Consider the following 19,813-nt stretch of genomic DNA (forward strand, 5'->3'; position numbering starts at 1 on the left):
GACGGTGATGATGAGAGATGAGTGAAATGGTGGAATGAAGAAAGTGGGAGGAAACGGGAGAACCCCGAGAAAACCCACGAGCACGGTGTAGTGATTATATGGAAAAATATACAAAGGTATGTAGAATATTGTGTATATCTTGTTTTCCGTTTATGGTTTGAAGTCTGACAATGAATCAGTAGGCGCAAAAACTTTTCGATTTTCCCTCCTAATAATAATAATACATGAATATTTAGCTAATTTAATGTGTATAATTGGATGATCATGAAATCCTTTGTTTGATCTATTGCCTCGATGTAACCATGCTCAAATTATCGTGCATTTTATTCAGGTCTACATTGTGTATATTTCGAAGAAACTTACTGGAAACAAAACGTCTTGATACCTTCTAAAGGGTTTACTAAATATTACTGGTATTTTATTTATCGATATTCTTAAACTGTGGTACGTATACCTCCAGGACTACGCGCCACTCTAAAGAGAAATCACATGAATTCTCTCACGGGAATATTATTCTTTTCTTCTTCTTCTTCTTTATTATTATTATTATTATTATTATTATTATTATTATTATTATTATTATTATTATTATTAAAAAACCTACACAACAATTCCGCAAATGCAGCTGTAAAGGTTCATTTACATAAATTGTTATTTAGTAACAAAATAGACATAGTGTGAAGTTATGCTAGTATTATCATGAAGGTTTATATCTGCATAGTAGTTAGGAAGGTACTGTTTATTATTTACTGTTCCAGTGTTCATAAACCTTAACATAAAGAACAACTCATCTGTAATATCGCAGAGTACCTTTGGATACATCTAATTCCTCTCTCATGAGGATTCGTTATCTTTCTAAATTATGAAATATGGAATGCAATTGTAACTTATTTTATTTTAATTTTTAAAGCTGCAAATATGTTAAGAATAAAACCTACTGATTCACTCATCCCTCTAAAACCGTTCAGAAAAAATGCAAATTCTGAGGGAACAAAGGGGAGAATGAGAGCATTTTTGTCGTTTACTAGATCTATAAAACTATTAGACATAGGAACTTGAAATTTTCTTTAAATGTTCTTCCTGGAATCTAGGCGGAGAATAAGACGGGATTTCACTAACTGTTAAGCGTACAACCTTGCAATTTTGTAAATATTATAAGAAGTTTTACAAAATCACTTCTTTGATTCCATTCGTTTGAACTACTTTTGTACTCGCCAATGTCGCTGAAAGATATGTAGCGTACATTTATAGCATAACAGTTCTATATATTATACTCCTCTTTTTCTTTGTTTCTCTCTTTCTTTCTGTCTCGATTGAAAGGGATTTTTACAATTTATTTTAATTCTGAAAAGACGATAGAGGAAATAACGAAAAAAAAAATCGATAGTTAAAATTTTAATTTTTGTGCAATTATGTTAACTCAAGAGGATATGTAGAACAGAACAAGATATAATTTTTTATGTGCGTGTTACTTACTTCTTCCAGGACTTCAATTACATCTGTTAAGGGTCGATTCAAATCAGCAGTTGCATACCTTTCGAACTCTGTACTTAACATTTTATCTATAAGCCTCTCCATTTCCAAAAGCTGAGAATTTAAGTGCCTAGAAAAATCAAATACACAATAGCTTAATTTTCTTTTGACGATAAATGAAAAAACATAGTACAAGTTCATTTATTAAATTCAACTGAAGAATACATCTAAATTTAAAAAAAAATCTACTAATAAAGATTTTCTTTACGCTATATTTTTTCGATCCTCTCTGGGGTTTTCATAAATAACTCTTCTCCCGTTGCTATACTTTTTTCTTGATTATACATCCAAATACGGGAAATTCCTGAACCACCAAAGATTAGTTTATAGAACCTCACATACTTTCCGTTATGGGCATGAGTTTGCAGATCCTCACTGGATGAAAAATAATTTTCAAAATGAATTTTTCAAGATGCATGACAGTAAGTGAATGAAGATTGTGAGGTACTACATGAAAAAGGTCGGTCTTATTTTTCTTCTTTTGGGATAGAAGGTTAATATCTATTTTAATTTAGTAACATGAATCCCATAGAATCCATTAGTAAATGCGTCTAAATATTTATTAATGCCGAAATTTTCCATGGGAAATCCCACCTTCGTTAGTGGCTTGTCTACTTACATAAACACAAAGTGCTGTTTCAATGACACCTTATGGTGTCAGTTTAGTTCCTTCAGTAATTATAATTTCATTTGTTAAGCAGCTTGAAAATGCGTTATGTTAAACAGTCTATTCCATGACATTTATTTTATTTTTAAAAAATCAAGCAGAAAACTTATTACACTTCTTAAATTTTAATTAGCAAATCAGCTAGGTCATTTTTATACATCCCCCTACACATTATTTTATCCGAAGAAAATAAATGAATGAATAACATTGTTTAATGTTCCTTTTCTGCAATGAAAGCTTCTTGAGAACAGGTCCTATAATTTAACGTCAGTAAACCGCATATACTCACACGACGAGTCAACAGAGAGTTTACTGCATTTGACATATTATTATATCACAATTTGACTGACCAAATAAAAGAAAAGCATTGATGAAATAAATACGTTAGAGCCCGAATTACAACCCGAGCTATTCTATTCACCTTTCAATCAGATTTAGCCAATAGCAACTACTGAACATTTTTAATACGTTATTTTCAATTACTTAAATTAAGTTACGAAAATATTCCACTGACAGTAGTTCGTTTTAATAAATTATCAGATAAACAGGCAATGAAACGAGGGCGCACAGGTGAATAATTAACGTTTCCCTTTCATAATTGGCAGGTTTTGGCTTCGAATTACGAGGCCAGCATTGAGATTTTCACAAAGCATTCCCATTCTCACGTCGGATGTGTTTAAATATAGAGCGCTTTTGCTTGGATCCCTTCCCAACTTTAATTATTATGGTTTCTAAGGTAAAACTGCTTTGGTAGACATTTCATATTATATATATATATAACTTTATTAACATATTATATGTGTGTATGCATGAGGTCTGGTTGTATATTATATATATATATATATATATATGTATATATATCTATATATCTATATATATATATATATATATATATATATATATATATATATATATATATATATCTATATATATATATATATATATATATATATATATATATATATATATATATATATACAGGGTTTATTTTCACAAGCAATCAAATTAATATCTCCTTCAACACATTACTTATCTCCCTTATCAGTACACCTCTATATATGAATTACTGATCTAACAATGATGGAATTGAATTCTTCAGGTGTCACAATCTTGAGCAATATCGCAGTTTTCTGATTTATCTCTTCTACAGTCTGAAAATCTTTTTTTTTTTTTTTTTTTTTTTTAAATCCGTATTTCATTTGTTAAGAAAAATAAAACTAACCAGCATGGATCTTTTTAACTGACAGAAATTGCGTCACGGACACTTCTCTGCCCAATTTCATGACCATAACCAGCAAATACTGCTGATTCGCTGTCTGACCAAGCCATGAGCAAGAACTGACATCAAAGAACACAAACGGAGATCACTTTCACTTTCGATTTGCTCATGAATGATATTTACTCATTTATTTGAGGTGATAAGGAAGGTTTCCAGTGCATTAATCGTGTTTTCATTTCTGGAGTATAGTGAAAAACCATCTCATCACCAGTGATTATTATCTAGCAAGTCCAGTTCCGCTGACAAGCGTTCCATTTTGTTACTGCACATGTGCTCGCGGAAGAGTTTTATGCTCCTGGAGAGGTTTTTCGGTATCAATTTCGCTCAAACTTATTATCAAATGATCGTGCAAAATTTGTCAGACTGACTCATTGTACAGTAAGGGACACTTCTGAATGGTACATTCTTATGGAAATTTACGGCAAAAGTGTACCATCTAGAAGTGTTCCTTACTGTACATGTTTACTATGCCTGTTATCATTCGAAGAATGCCACTCAGTTTTGCTACATTTTCTTCTGTTGTTGCATGACAGAACGACCCGGTTGTTTAATCAAATTTAACGTCCTCGTGCATCGCAGCGAATGTAGCACTGTACACCTCCTGCAGGAGTTTCACATACTCACTTGGTGATATCTTCAATATTATTGGAAATCTGAGATTAATACACTGCTCGAGTTTCATATTTACCATTTCTCCGGCAACATCATCGCATAGCAGCGCGACATATCAGTTTGGTGCTATTCTTGCTTTCTTTCCCGTTATTCTTTTATATATTGAGACAGTAAATTGTAGCGTTGTTCACAGTCTCGTTTACGACAGAGTCATTTAAATACAAACATACATTTAATTTATATACGATAGTTGAATATACCCATGCTTCGCACTGGAGCTACATTTGCAAGTCATCGCTAATGGAAGTGTCACCATTGATTTCAGCGACCGCGAAAACTATGGATTTGACACTAATATCGGTCATTTTGGATTACTTTTATATGTCTCGGTATCTTTCCCCCCCCCCTTCCCCGGTGACTCCAGACCCGGAGCCGAATAGCGTGAATTTGGAAGTTAATACGATCGGTGTTTCACCATTGATTTCACCGACCGCGAAAACTATGAATTCGACACTAATATCGGTCATTTTCTACTACTTTTACATGTCCCGGTAAACGCCCCTCTGGTTCGAATTTTGGCAAAAACGTTTAACTCTGGTCTGGAGCCTGAACCAAGGTATTCGTGACTAAAATTAGGTAACTCTCGGTCAATTTGTCTGGTTCCCAAGCCGGTTCCGATAAACGTTCCCCCTGAGACCTCCTGGTTCGAAATTTAAAAAAAGGGCTTCGTCTTGATCTGGGGCCTGGGCCAAGGTACCCCTGACCAAAATTTGGTAACTCTAGGTCCACTCGTCTGATCCCCAGGCCGCACACAGACAGACACACGCACAAACAAACTCTTTATTTTATTTGTATTAGATTAGTATAATGAAGTTGGGAAATCAACTTACACTTTATGTCCTACGGTTTCAGTAAACAACAAAACACACCATGATGTAATTATGAGTACTTAATAGAGATGCAAGGGCTCGGAAAAAAAACGTCTTTTTTGGAAAAAAAACTCGGTTTTTTCTGCTTCGCTTTTTTGCTTGGGAAATTTTGGGCTTTTTTCAAATTTCTGCTTTAAATTGATAAAGCAGACTTTGTTTCGCTTCTCTGTAACACAAAAAGTCATTTAATTAGTGGTTGATGCTGATAATAATATAAAACCTCGAAAATAAACTATGAATTTCGAAAAGATATTTCAAACGATTTTTCTTCAACATATTTACATTATGAATTCCAAAGGATTAACCAATGTATATAATAAGAATATTTTAACCTCCTATATACAAAAGTAAGCAGAGTTGGCACGAACCATGGTTTGTTTTGAAAATGCCAAAAACCCGTTTTGGGGGGATGTTTAAACCAGGCTTTTTTGGTTTAAACCAGGTTTTCTTGATTTAGATTCTTTGCTTTATGTATTTGTATTACATATTCACAGAAATAAGTTTGTTTCGCCTTGGTGTTTTTATGCAACAGCGGGGTTATGCCGGAAGAACTCCCATAAGCTTAAAGAAGTCCGGTCAGTAAATTTCTTAAATTGAGAAGCTCCCGCCCTAACCATCGGGAAAATCCCGTCATTACTTGAAATGTAAGACAATAACGGAAAAATCCTGTTATTGCTTTGCATGTAAAATTTAAACTTCAACGTATCATCAGTATGCTAAAACTGAGGTATTAAATTACAAATTTAGTGCGTAGATATCATTGAAAGTCCAATCCAAGCTGATGTTGGAAGCTACGTAGGCAATCGATAAATTTTGCCAATTTCTATCAATATATTTAAGCAATCTTGGCTTCTTTATAAAACAACAGGCATTTAGGCATGCAGGAATATACTATTTGGTTTCGTTTCGTATGTTTAGGATTAACATCCTTACGAAATACCGAGGTTATCAAGGAGAAGACTTTCGCTTAAACTGACATCTGAACCGCTACTTGGTTTACGCATGAAAGAAGGGTTATGGTTCGACCGAGAATTGAACATGGGACACCTTGATTAAAAGGTGAAAGGGAAATAAAACTATTGCAGGTGGTTTGATATCTGGAAACGTTACCATGAAGTTCACACGATTCGCATTTTTCGTTCTTTTTATTTTTTTGGTTTAAACCAGTTATTAAAAAAAAAGTTGGGGTAAACCAGCCAACCCTAAAAGTAAACACTTCTTTTAAAAAAAATACACAAATAACTAGCAAAATTGTATGTAGTATTTTTACTTCAAAATATTACATACCGTCTTTTTGAAACAAAATAAAATTAAAATTAAACATAAGAGAAATACTTAGATTCATATGATACACTTAAAAGCTGCACATCTAGAGCTTTTGATTCTGTATATTCTTGAAATTCTACAGTTAAATTTTACATAACCACCATCATGTTTTACCCAATCCTCAAGTTTTCTGAATTTTTAACAAGAGGGATTCAACATATCATTACGGAACTCCCTCCCCCCCCCCCAAAAAAAAAGGTCTACGGAATATATTTAAGTTAAGCTAAATACAACTGCACAACAACGGAATATACTTAAGTTAAGCTAAATACAACTGCACAACAAACATGAGTGAGTGATTAGCTTTTGCGCGTCTATCGGGAAGTCCGGGATTCAATCCAGCATTCGATCATTCTGACAAAGCTTTTCTTCATTCCGTCTGTGAAGTAGAAATAGTGCGTGTACTGTGAGTTGGCCGACTTCCTTTCTTATTGTTTTTAAATCGTTATTATTACTAATTACCAGCAGTGACAGTTTTACGAAGGTTAGGGGGGCGGTCTTTCGGACTGAAGCCTGTACCCCAAATTTACGGAACGTCTGCAACAAACGAAATATCTATTAGTTATGCCTTTACTCATAAACTTTAAGCTACCGTCAAATAAAAATTACAAATGTTTAGAAAAACTAAACATTAGTAAGAAAAACCCTTCCCAAAATACTTTTCTAAATCCGCCACTTATTCTCAGTATAAAATGATCTTTAAGGTTGTATCCGGAAGATTATTGCTAAACATATAAACGAAACGAAATATTAGTTATGCCTGTACTCATAAACTTCAAGCACCTCCCAAATAAAATTAGGAGTTTTTTAGAAAACGAAACAATCAGAGAAACCCCTCCTAAAGTACTTTTCTAAATCCGCTTCTGATTATTTGTATAAATTGGTATTCAAGGTTGTCCGGAAAATTATTGCTAAATCACTGCACAACTACAGTATAATAGAAATGTGGAAGTACGGTTTGACGGATATATTGAAAAACGTACGCTTTAACGGATAAATAGAAAAACGGGCAAGTTTAACTTTTGCGCTAGAAGCTAGAGTACTAAGCTCTTAGAAATGAAACACGAGTGACAAACTAAAATGATCTAGAGAAGAAAAAAGATGTCGATAACTCAAAAGTTAAAATAAAATTAAATAGCCTCTAAAATTGCCCTCAAATACTACATTCTTCATGTTAGCTTTAATTCGTAAAACATGTGATCCATCCATCTTGATGGTGAATTTCGGAGCGAAATATCGCATTTAGGTCATGGAATTCTTATCTAACTATAGAATATACTATAAGAAAGCTATTTAGATAGAAAAATCATGAAAATGAAAAAAGCCAAAATTTAAAAAATTCTCGTTTTTTTTCCAAAAAAGCCGGCTTTTTATGTGAAAAAAACCATCGATTCAAAAAAGCCGGCTTTTTTGCATCTCTAGTACTTAATAATAAAAACAAACTGCTCTGTGCAATACACGCCATTTCTTCAAAAAGTATATATACATAGACTGTAAAATCAAATAGGAAGGTGTTTCTGGATTTTTAAGGCTATCGATTAGCATGGGTATAACTATTCACTGTGAAAGATTTATGACCAACTAATGCATTTTGGACATTAATTTTTATGTACATTACCAGGATGAAGGCAAAAGGTTGAACAAAAACACGTAGGTAGAAATGACACTAAATGTCTTAACAGGATACAAAAGAAAAGAAAAAGATCTTTAAAACTGCAACTTAATACCTTTAGAATGAGCAACAGTGAACCATAAATAACAGGCCCTACTTACAAACAACATTTTCTAAAAAACGACAGTGTGAAGTATATACTTTTCAATACTCTTGATCTTGTGTACTTCACGATTTGGTCAATTAATATGCTTCACCTAATACGGAAATTACTTTTCATGATTAAGATAATTAACCAATAATCACGCCAATTCACGTTAAAATATTCAAAATTAAACATGATGAGTGGAAACACTAATTTCGTTGATTATGTCTGTAAGATAATTGTCGGACGGTTTCGGCCACTGAAGCTGTCGGCTTGTTTACTAGGTTGAAGTTCGAATCAATAAACGCATTTGGCACTTTCATTGAAAGGGTTCATAATTGGAAAAAGACTCTTGTTCAACTGGTAGTTTATGTAGAGAAAAATGTTTTCGGTAATTTGTAAAAGAAGTGACAATTTGATACTAATGCCATGAGAGACCTGTAGACACTAACACAAAAATGATAATCTCTCTTCCTTATGCTGCTGGTTTTCTTCATGAATTACACAATTCACTCAATCTTAAATTTATTTGCAAAAATAATTAAGTAATAATTAGTTATAATCCAAATTGTTGATTATTTTATCATCACAGAAACACTAAAATGTAAGTTCTTTTGCTATTAATCTGCACATGTTAAATGTAGAAGCTGAGCTACTGAAGACAATATTTGGTCGCAATCGTTTATATTTTGTTTCTACCAGTTCAAGCTGTAGCTAGATGATTTTTCGGTTATCGTCAAATCTTGATTTTAAATAAATAAATAAATAAATAAATAAATATTTTCTTTTTTTTCAAGTTTTAGCCCTGAAATGTAAATGAAGATGCAAAATAGGTGTAGACATAAAAATTATACAAACTTCTGTTTATATAGCTTGATTTTAGTACATAGTTATTAAAATTTACCATGTTTGTTATGATGCTGTCCTACATTTTGTCTAAACAACTTTTATCTAAGTTTGACTACGATTCGAAGGAATTTCTTTCTATTAATGACAAAGATTTCAGAAAAAACATTTAAAATTTTGTAGTTGGTTAAGTTGATGTGTTTCGCTAAACTTGAAGTAAGTCTTTCCTCATTTTTACAGTCTCTGGTACGTCCTCTGATCCTGGTCTCAAGTTCCGTTTTGTCATAGGAATGTGTTTCCGAACATTCACATTCCACCAGGTAAATGCCTAATTATGATAATTTGTCTCTTGTAGTCTGAAAAGGGTTTTCGTAAATTGCTGGGCAATTTTTTGGACATGTTGAATTCTAATCTTTGAACCAATTTTCGTATGCTATGCGTTAAGCTCGCCACAAAGGTAAGGCAATCCACTGTTTGTCAGTCCGCATTCCGTTGTTTCTGAAGATGTTATGAGCCTGGTTTTCCGTTCATCCAACATATTTAGGTCGTATCCATTCTTTAGACCTAGTTCTGAGATGATTAGTATCTGTAGTTGAAGGTTTTGAATTAGAAATGTGAATCTGTATGCTCTGAGAAATGGGTTGATCCAAACACTGGTTTTTATTCTGAATGAATGAGCTGACATTCTGTGTATGAAGTAATCTCAAGCGCTAGGTTTCTTGAACAGAGAAGTGGAAAAATTTGTTATTGTATCTTGAGATGTCGAGATCCAAGAAATTTACGCAACCATTGGATTGAAGTAGATGCATCCATAAATTGGATAAGTTGTTCAAGGCCATCAGGTGCACAAGATTGGTGGTAGTGTAGAGAAGATGAGTTCATTCACTGAAGTTTAGCGTCCTTTGTCAGCACTGGATCTATATGTTCGAAGACCTGCGGAAAGGACTGACAGATCTGGCAATGTTATTCTAGGAAGAAATTACATCGCTTTAACTAACAAATGAATATGCAAGTCATGGTTCTCTAAAGATCTTAAGCTGCTGTTCTTTTAAGTTAAATATCTGAACTTTTCTTTTGTCTCAGTTCATTCTAATATAGTGTTTCTAACCTTTTTGTCTTCGTCCTGGTGATGCGAAAGGAATTGTGTCCGAAATATAATACTGGCAGCTTTGTTTGTTTGTTTGATAAAACTTCTTATTCTGTATTTATTAATGATTTGCGAACTGTTCAGATAGAGATTTTCTATCATAACACCAAACTTTACCCACATCGGACCAATCTTTTATTTCCAAAGTTACTGTGAAAAGAAATTGTATTTAGAAATATTGATTTCTATTTGTGACTGTACAATTTGCATATGATTGTGATCCCATTTGAATTATAATTTTATAACTTAAGTATTACTGTTTTAGTAAAGGTTTTCGGGATATGTTCAAGCTTTCATAAGGTAAAGAATACTTCATTTTCAGTGGTTCTTATCATTGATATTCACATTATTATAAACACTACTCGTGTAAAATGTAACCTGTAGGAGCAGCTTATACGAAATGTATACTAAATGACATGGAGTACTATACAATAAAAACCACAAGAATAAATTTCGAACAAGGAAGTTACAATCTAGATGGGACAATTAAGAACACTTTCCAAAAATCGCTATCTCTGAAATTACTGTACCACTTAACGGCAAAAGAAGAAACAGTAACAGAATCCACTGGTATAGGAATCACAACTTTCTTAATAATTCTACAATATTATTAACATTTCACGAAAAAAAAAAAAATCCAAAAATGAAACATACAAATAGAGACATCTTAACGTGCTGAACAAAGTTATATGGGTAACTGTAAATCCACATGTCCATTTTTGAGAAAATAAGATAAAAACACTTTCTGTTGACTTAAAAATTTTATACAATACAATATGATACTAGTAGGACGATATTACACAGTATAATTATTGAGATACAGCTCAAAGTTATACCTCTTAAACTTTAATTTCTGTTTAACTGTAATACGGTCCAAAGATTATACAGTGAAACCTCTCTAAAGCGGACAGCCGTGGGGAATCAAAAATTGTCCGCTATAGAGAGGTGTCCGCCTTAAGGAGGTTTCAATATTTTCTTACGTAAATTAGTAAATAAGGTAATACGCATTAAAAAAAAATGCATGAATCATGTATTCACGAATATTACCAAAATGTTACTATACCTGCATTACCCTTCGCCATCCAATACTTTATGTTCTAGGCACAACAAGCAAATAAGATGTTATAGTCTCTGCACTTTACATTTATCACTACTTACTAGGTTTTCAGTATGCCGCTTTAATTTGTGGGTTAATTGCACTCCATTATTGTCTTTTTTGAGACAATATGCGTACCTGCAGGCGAAAAATAACGAACATTTCTTCTGCTTGGTTAGAGATTCCAGCGGAACAGTAGAATAATGTGTCATCCCAAAATTCGGGCAACTGCCAGTCACTTCTGTGTCTAAAACAGCTTGGGTGGGAGTGGAATGCAAGCAAAAAACATGAGAGTGTTGTTCAACAGGAGAAGCTTCGTCTGGGTTACTGAGCAGACAGTTGAGGAGGCAAAATGTTGTCACAATACTTCCTTGGTGATACATGTATGAATTATTAAAGATGTACTTTTACAGTACTTTTCAACTTGTTTCTAGAGAAAGTGTCCGTACTGGAGAGTGTCCGCTTTAGAGAGGTTTGACAATGTTTTTTCCTATTACAGTGTTTGGGGATTGCAAAATATGTCCGTTACGGGAGGTGTCCGCTTTATAGAGGTGTCCGTTAGTAGAGGTTTCACTGTATATACATACGGAACACTAATCTTCAAGTCAAAACAAAATATATATATAATTGTATACCTTATGCGTCCTCATTTAGGGACGTGAATTGCACTATGTGACAACGTCGTAGATAAAGAACCATAGAGTAGAACTACCAATCTATCAGATAGTTACATCGATTCTTTCCAGATGACAGTTAAAATTGATAGACGTTGACACTAGCACCAAGCATTAGTGTAACAATCGATATAATTGTTCGATGAATTCGTACAGCAATGTTAATGGTTACAAGTTAATTTGAGATGTCACATAATGAAACTTTTGATTCCCCACAGCGGCTGTAGGAGGCTTCAGAGGGTACACCATTATATAGCATTTTTGCTTCATTTTCACATGAAGAATGGCGCTCTGTTGTACGCGGGAGCCATTTCTAGAACACCCGATATATATATATATATATATATATATAAAACATATCGAGCTGAACAAAATTAGGTGCTTGAGACTAAATTCTCATGCGTAATTTTCGAGCAAATCGAACTTGTATGGCATTACAATGTATGTCATTCGTTATCAATAATAATTAATAGTTTATATTCTCCTTGAATACATTGGTTAAAATCGTATACTTATTTAACCCTACGTACTGTACGTGTAAAACATACAGTTTTGTCGAAGACTTTTTATTTATTTTAGATGTAGATTATATCTTTATTATTTGTCTTCTCACAATTGTGACACACTTACTACTTGCAATAATAATAATAATAATAATAATAATAATAATAATAATAATAATAATAAGAAGAAGAAGAAGAAGAAGAAGAAAATCCAACATAAACATAACCAATCATGATAAGCACTGTAACAGAAAATCATAGCGAGGTGATTCAGGAGAAAGTACTAAAAGCCCTTCACCGTCAGTAGCATCATCATAAGTAATCTGGAACAACACTTGCAGCAAATAGAAGCTTTCATGTACTACAGTCTTTCAGGGTTTGGAAAAACCGGGTTCATTTGAAAAAACCAACCCAACTGGGCCCATATTGGTTTCTGTCGGGTATTTTTTTCGAAACATTTCAATGTATTTTAGGATAAAAGTGTTAAAATGTGATTTATATTTGAATATTGTTATTGTCACAGCTAGCGACAATTTTCTAATCACTGCTGTTTTGAAAAAATGGCCGTCATTTTGAAATTTTACGCACCCTATAGCGCAGATATATATATATATATATATATAAAGACTGCTATTTTGAAATTTTATATTGGTATGCCGCCAAAATCTTAAAATGAAATTTAGAATGTCTTGTGGTTGTACCCTGAAAATTTAAACTTACAACACAGAAAGTTGTACCCTGTTGTGTGTGGTACAGACAGACAAATGAACAAATGTAGATCGAGTCATCCCAGGACCCGCAGTGACGTTCGCCAAATATGAATACCAAATGTATTAATTTAAAACAAAGATATAATTCATATTTTATAAAATAAGTGTTTCAGAATGTCTTACATGAAATATTTTCCGGCGTAAAACAAATGATTTTATTGTTGAAGTTCACTTCTGATAACTTTGTGCGTTCAATAACGGGAACTTCCGGAGCACTTATTATAAGACGGCTCTTTCTGAAAATTAATTTAAAAGAATTAACAAAAATATAATTCATATTTTATAAAGTAAATGTTTCAAAATGTCTAACTCTTTCGAGACCGACCTTGAAAACGACGCATACGGTGTAATCACTTACTGTGTGAACACTAATTACGATACTGGTATGACTTTTTCTATGCCAAATATGGTTAGACCACGGTTTATTCTGATGCTATTTTTTTTTTCTGAATGTCGAATTTCTCTCTCAAATTTGAGCCCGAAGTCAAAAATTCGAGAATTTTCAAATTTCCATTTTTTCTTTTTGCTCTATAGCTTCCTTCGTCTTAGAGAAATCTACCTAGGGCTTGTCAGGTGCATATCTCGTATGAATACTCAATTGTTCAGAAAAATTGGACCATCCCACGATCAGTGTTGTCAACCACGGAAATTAAAGTTTTCCTATTTTGGGGTAGAAAAATTAGAAATTTTCGAAATTTATAAATCCGTACGAACGCAAATCAACTTACGCCAGTCGAACATCAGTCCTTACTGAACAAAAGCAAGTACAGATTGTTTCAATTTGGTAATTAGGGGGCACACGAAAAATTTGAATTTAGGTTCTAAACCTTGACTTATTTTACTTTTCTGTTTACCATAATCTATTTTTAAACTACAAGCTACAAGATATCGACATGATGCTTGTAGGATATATTAGTGATGTATCAACGTTTATTTGAAGGTAGTTTGCGTAGTCTGGTAGCAGTGTTTGCAGCCATTGAAAATTTTAATTCTCTATTTTAGGCAAAAAATCGGAAAAATTCCTTTTCCTCTTTTGTTGACTTTATTTCTGTCTTGTTGGCAACATCTGGATAAACCTACTAGTATCTGAAAGCCTCGTCTTTGCCCTACACAACGCACCATAGAAAGTTTTAAAAGGATAATTAGGAAATGAAATCTTTGAGTTTTACGTCCCACGGTTATGCCGGTTAGGCTAAAGGAGACGGTGAAGATGAATAATGAATGAAATGGTGGAATGAAGAAAGTGGGAGGAAACGGGAGAACCCCGAGAAAACCCACGCACACGGTGTTTGTCCACCACAAAGTTCACTTGGCGGGGGCTGGGATCGAACCCGGGACCCCAAGCACCAGAGGTGAACGCTCTACCACTGAGCCACCGCGGCCCCAGAGGATAATTAGGGGAAATACAGTTGAGGTTTACAGTAGACTTTGTTCTCGAAGTAGAAAGATACTTGTGATTTTTTTAAAGGTAGAATGAGATACTTTTTAACAGGGTTCTCACTGATCTGGAGAAATCTATTTCCCTGAATTCTCCCTGATCTTCTCTGACCTTTGGCACGAAACTCTCTGACTTTCAAGACAGGTGTCGGATGATGGTGACATATAAATAAGGAATAAATAACGGTGAATATTTATATATGAGAACATTTATTCTATAGAGACAAATAATAATAAACTGCTCATACGTACATTCCACTTACCACCCATAAAAATGTGAGCAACGTTCCATACTGTGATCATTAATGGTTGGCTAAACTGAAATTGATGTACAATTAATGTTAGAAAAATATATTTTATAATATTTCCCTGACTTTTCCTGATTTCCGGTCTTTTTCCCTGACTTCCCTGACTAGTAAGAACCCTGTTTAATGGCATGCTAATTTCATTAGATATCGTCACGATACTTATAGGATATATTAGAGGGATACCAAAGTTTATTTTAAGATAGTTTGTGTCTGTCTCGAAACAGTGTTTCCAGACACAGAAAATTTTAATTCTGTATTTTAGGTGGAAATTCGGAAAATATTCCACTTTTGCCTTTATAATTTCCCTCTTGTTGGATACATTGGAACAAACGTACCAGTATCTGAAAGCCTCGTCTTTGACCTACACAGTACACCATAAAAAGTTTCAACAAGATAATTAGAGAAGCTGCCGACCCGGCATAACTGTTGATTTTTGTTTTTGTGGCGGAAAAATTGTCAAAATTTCGTGTGTATAATGATATGTTAAGTGTGTGTGTGTGTGTGTGTGTGTGTGTGTGTGTGTGTGTGTGTGTGTGTGTGTGTGTGTGTGTGTATGTGTGTCTTTGTGTGGCTGCAACGACTTCAGGTTTTCACTATGCGTTATCGACACACCAAAAAGATTTTTGAGTTGACTTGGACCCATGTGGCAACAATAGTGCCAGCTCGAAAGAATCTTAAAATTGGGTTAGGGAATTTTTACTCCTATATTTCCCTCCATAATTTCCCTTCCATTGACAACACTGCAATCAAACTTACATCATAAAATTGGCACATCCTTCTTCTAGAAACAAGGTATCAACCATATCAATCGAGTAGTCTTTGAGTTATAATTCAATAACTGAAAGTCTAGAAAACGCAAAAAATGACCCTGTCTCGAAAGGGTTTAATTAAATACCTTCCAGCGTATAATAGTTTTATTGTTGACGTATTCACTTCTCGAGTTACGGCAATTTCCCGAGTATTTCTTTCACGATAGGTTTTTCCCGAAAATGCAGCTTTCTTCACTTCGCATCGAAACTTCCACTGGTACGGAAGTTTGAATTGAGCATTAAGCTTTTTAAATTTGACAAGAATTTTTATGGTATTGCTGGTGTTCATTCTACAGGACGTTTATTTGAAGAGTAGTAACAAATGACTGAACTAAACTGTTGTTGAAAAAACAAATTTTACTAAAGATTAATAATTACAATTATAATTAGTTGTAAAATGAAATGAAATCCTTTATGCCGGCTAGGCTAAAGGAGACGGTGGTGATGAGAAATGAATGAAATAGCGGAATGAAGAAAGTGGGAGGAAACGGGAGAACCCCGTGCAAACCCACGCACACGGTGTTTGTCCACCACAAAGTTCACTTGGCGGGAGCTGGGATTAAACCCGGGACCCCATCCACCAGAGGTGAACGCTCTACCACTGAGCCACCGTGGCCCTATAATTACTTGTGCCTGTAATTATAATTACTTGTTTTACTATCAAAGGTAAGAAATAATACTAATTGTTTTATTACTGTATTTATATATTTACTGGTAGTACCAGCAATTATGACCTTAAACCCGTCAAACGTATGAGGGATAACATCCATTGGCGTCGCCAAGTCGGCGAGCACACTATTCACGGAAAGTATTTTCTAAAATATAAAATTGCATATTTTACTTCAAATAGGCTGCAAGAATAATCCATACATTAATTTGTTTAAGCTAAGGTAAGTTTTGTATATTCATTCAGTGCATTCAATACTTTATAAAGATCTTATGTTGAATGCTGTTGTATACCTTAACATGAAAACATCCAATTCGCCTAAGGAACGTCCAAAATCTGATAAAAATCACTTTCAATGTGATCACTTTAGTTGTACCAATAATATACTAACAAGAAGCTCAAAAACCCAGATGTTTTTTTTTTTCAGATGGGTCCAACCCAAAAAACCGACCGGGTTTTTTCGGGCTGGGACCACTTAAGCAAACCCTGCAGTCCTTATTTCTCTCTCTCTCCCTCTTTTCAGCCATCTCCACTATTACTATAGTGTCTTCACTATGTTTCCAGTCGCTATTTTATATTATGTTGAAGGTTCTAACCATAGAAAGCAAGTATCAAATGAAATTTGTAGTCTTACGTCCCACAATTGTGCCCTTGAGGCTAAAGAAGACGTATGATTAATAAAAGTGAAGGATTACGAAATAATTGGTCTGAGAATGTGATAATCCCGAGGAAACTCACAGTCACGATGTTGGTCACCAAAAACTCATATGGGATCATACTAGGGACTCCTTGCACCAAAGGGGAGCACTCTACTACTCAGCTACCCATTCCCCCCCCTCCCTCAATAGAACAGTATACTGATACAAAACTTTGATGAGTATTTCCCGTAAATGTTTGCTTAATGTTTCACAAAATATACTTAAAAAAAAAAGACTTGATTTGCCATTCTTATCCTTGACTTTACTTCCCGTTCACGTTTCAGTTCGTTCACTAGACTAGGGCCATCGTAACCTGAGCTCTGACAGATCTAACATCGTGTAGTTGACGACAGTGTTGCGAACCGTTATAGCAAGAAGAATCAAAGCGACCACATGACAGAACGATAAAGGAATCGAATTACTTTATCACTGATTGAATCAGATTATAAGTTGAAATATTTACAAACTAGATATTTAAAAAAATAATCGTACTTCACTTTACTCCTCAACATTCCAGCACAACGTAGTTCCACTAGGCCTAAAGTAATTGCCACAATAATGAATACTTTTTTCTTTTTCCACTTATTGACACAACTCTGTCCTTTTGACAAATTTGCTACGTAAATAGAAGTGGGGCTACATGGAACACCAACCGGTCCACCTCCCTATCGCCACAGGGAGTAGGTTTTCGTGGAATTGAAAGCGAAGAGGGTAGTGAGTCTGTACGGCTCTTCTAAAGTTCAAGGGCGATGAACCATTATTTGGAATGTCAGGCTGAAATGAGTATAATTTCTAATGATCTTTGTAGGAAATTTGTTGACATAAGGAAAAAATGTACCTACATACTCTTTATATTACAGAGATTGTTATAATGAGCTTTTCATAAGGACTGATTTAGAAATTGAGTGGTTGGAAAGTAACGAACGTGATCCAGCTATGTTTGTCTTTTCGTAGAAGACATTTTTTCACCAATATGTGAAGGGGAGGATAGGTTTAGACCCACAAAAATACATTTGGAAATACTAGGTTGTTTCCATGGTAACCGAACAGTCTTGTCGCATTTATACCTACTCATTACTGTGAAAGTTTTTGTGTTGTCAGGTTGTTTTGATTTTTTGTGCTATCATCTCAGTGCATTGGTGTGAGTATTGTGTTGTTATTTACATTCATCAGTGGAACATAGTTTGTATTCGTATTATTCACATAGACCTAAAATATAAATTTAGTATGTGTATGTGTGTATGTTTGTGTTTATAAACACAATGCCTGAAGTGCGTAAGAAGTGCGGAAAGGGGGTGCCCTTGACAAGTCAGGCACGGGAATTTGTTTGAGTTTTACGTCCCATGGTTATGCCGGTTAGGCTAAAGGAGAACGGGAATTTGTGTTTAATCTTAGGGAATATTTGGAGAAAGAACGTAACGACGGTCCTTTATTGCCATTGAATAAAGTGATTGAAAGAGTAGATTCAGCTTTATACATTAGCCCTACAACTGTGAAAAGAATCACAAAAGAGAAGTGCCTGAAAGACCTCGCTGAACCGACGGAAATTTTATCCACCCTAGGAAAAAAGCGTAAGATTTCTACAGTAAATGGAATTAAATTATCTACAATTGAAAGCCATTCTCTAACGTAAGTAGTTTTCATTTAAAAAAAAAAATAAATAAAAAAAATAAAAAAAAAAAACCATTATGGGTCTTAGCAGAGTCGTTCTGACGCGTGTTTAGTGTCATACTAAAGAGTTGAGCTGATTTTGAGTTTAACGTCTCTTTCAACAGCGAGGCTATATGAGACGTGGACCTACTGATTAACGTGGAATCCGAACCACATGAGCTCCCGCCGGGAACACAACCGGGGTCTCCCATGCCAAAGGCGTATGCTAACCGCTTAGCTACGAAGAAGCCCGATTTCATACTAAAGAGTTCGACTAACATATGTTTCCATGCAGTAGTCAGGCATTTAGTATGACGCTAATCATATGTCAAAACGACTCTGCATATGTCAAAACGACCCTATGTGTTTAGAAGTAACGGTTGTTTTCTTTACGATTTTGTGAACTATCTTAACGCAATACTAATTTGTTTGTTTCTTTTGTCTAATACTTTCGTCAGGCATAATGTTATACATATATGATTCATTTCCACAAAATGTGCCCCTTGTTATATTTATATTGTTACAGAAGATAAATGTGGCAACCGCGCTTGATCGCACGTGAGAGTTGTCAGAGCTCTTCTTAGCGCGGCCTTACTCATCTGGGTATTTAAAACAAACCACATGCTTGTCTTATCTCGTCGATTTTCTTTAATCGACGTAGTTGCTTTAGCAGTAGGACGTAAAGCATTCAATATCTACAGCAAGGGTTTTCGTTCGTTCCCATGCCAGGTGAGTTTTTTGATAAATAACATTGTCTCTCGTTTCTACCAATTGCTTCGTAATCACTCACTTTCATTAATCATTCGTCCCCTTTAGCCAAAAGAGCATATATAGTACTTAATTTCAGTTCTCTTCGTTCCAATCAACATTGCTCTAATTTTCTTTACTTTATTTATTTATTTATTTTGTTTTGTTTTACATTTTCAGCTCATATGGGACAAAAGAAATAAAAAAAGAGAAAAATGAAACCTGCCTTCTTCGCTTCTTTTGCACATGACCTATCTAAATGTTTTTTATGGATATCGTTTCCTATCTTTGCCGTTCAATTGATACCAGTACATACTAGAAAATACGGGGACTGCTGGAAATTTTTTCTGCGAACTAC

The 19,813-nt window shown here is 34.4% G+C and overlaps 1 protein-coding gene across 5 annotated transcripts in view; it reads right to left on the bottom strand.

The window, feature by feature from the left end:
- scat (VPS54 subunit of GARP complex scat) overlaps nucleotides 1–19,813 on the bottom strand; it is a 112,856-nt gene that overhangs the window by 38,450 nt on the left and 54,593 nt on the right. For all 5 annotated transcript variants that reach the window (XM_081758849.1, XM_081758852.1, XM_081758851.1 and 2 more), the window contains exon 11: nucleotides 1,477–1,603. In XM_081758849.1, coding sequence (XP_081614975.1) covers nucleotides 1,477–1,603 — 127 coding nt within the window. The remainder of the gene's footprint in view (nucleotides 1–1,476; nucleotides 1,604–19,813) is intronic.

This window comes from Thermobia domestica, chromosome 5 (genome assembly GCF_964235325.1).
Source record: "Thermobia domestica chromosome 5, izTheDome1.hap1.1, whole genome shotgun sequence".
NCBI classification, from domain to species: Eukaryota; Metazoa; Arthropoda; class Insecta; order Zygentoma; family Lepismatidae; genus Thermobia; species Thermobia domestica.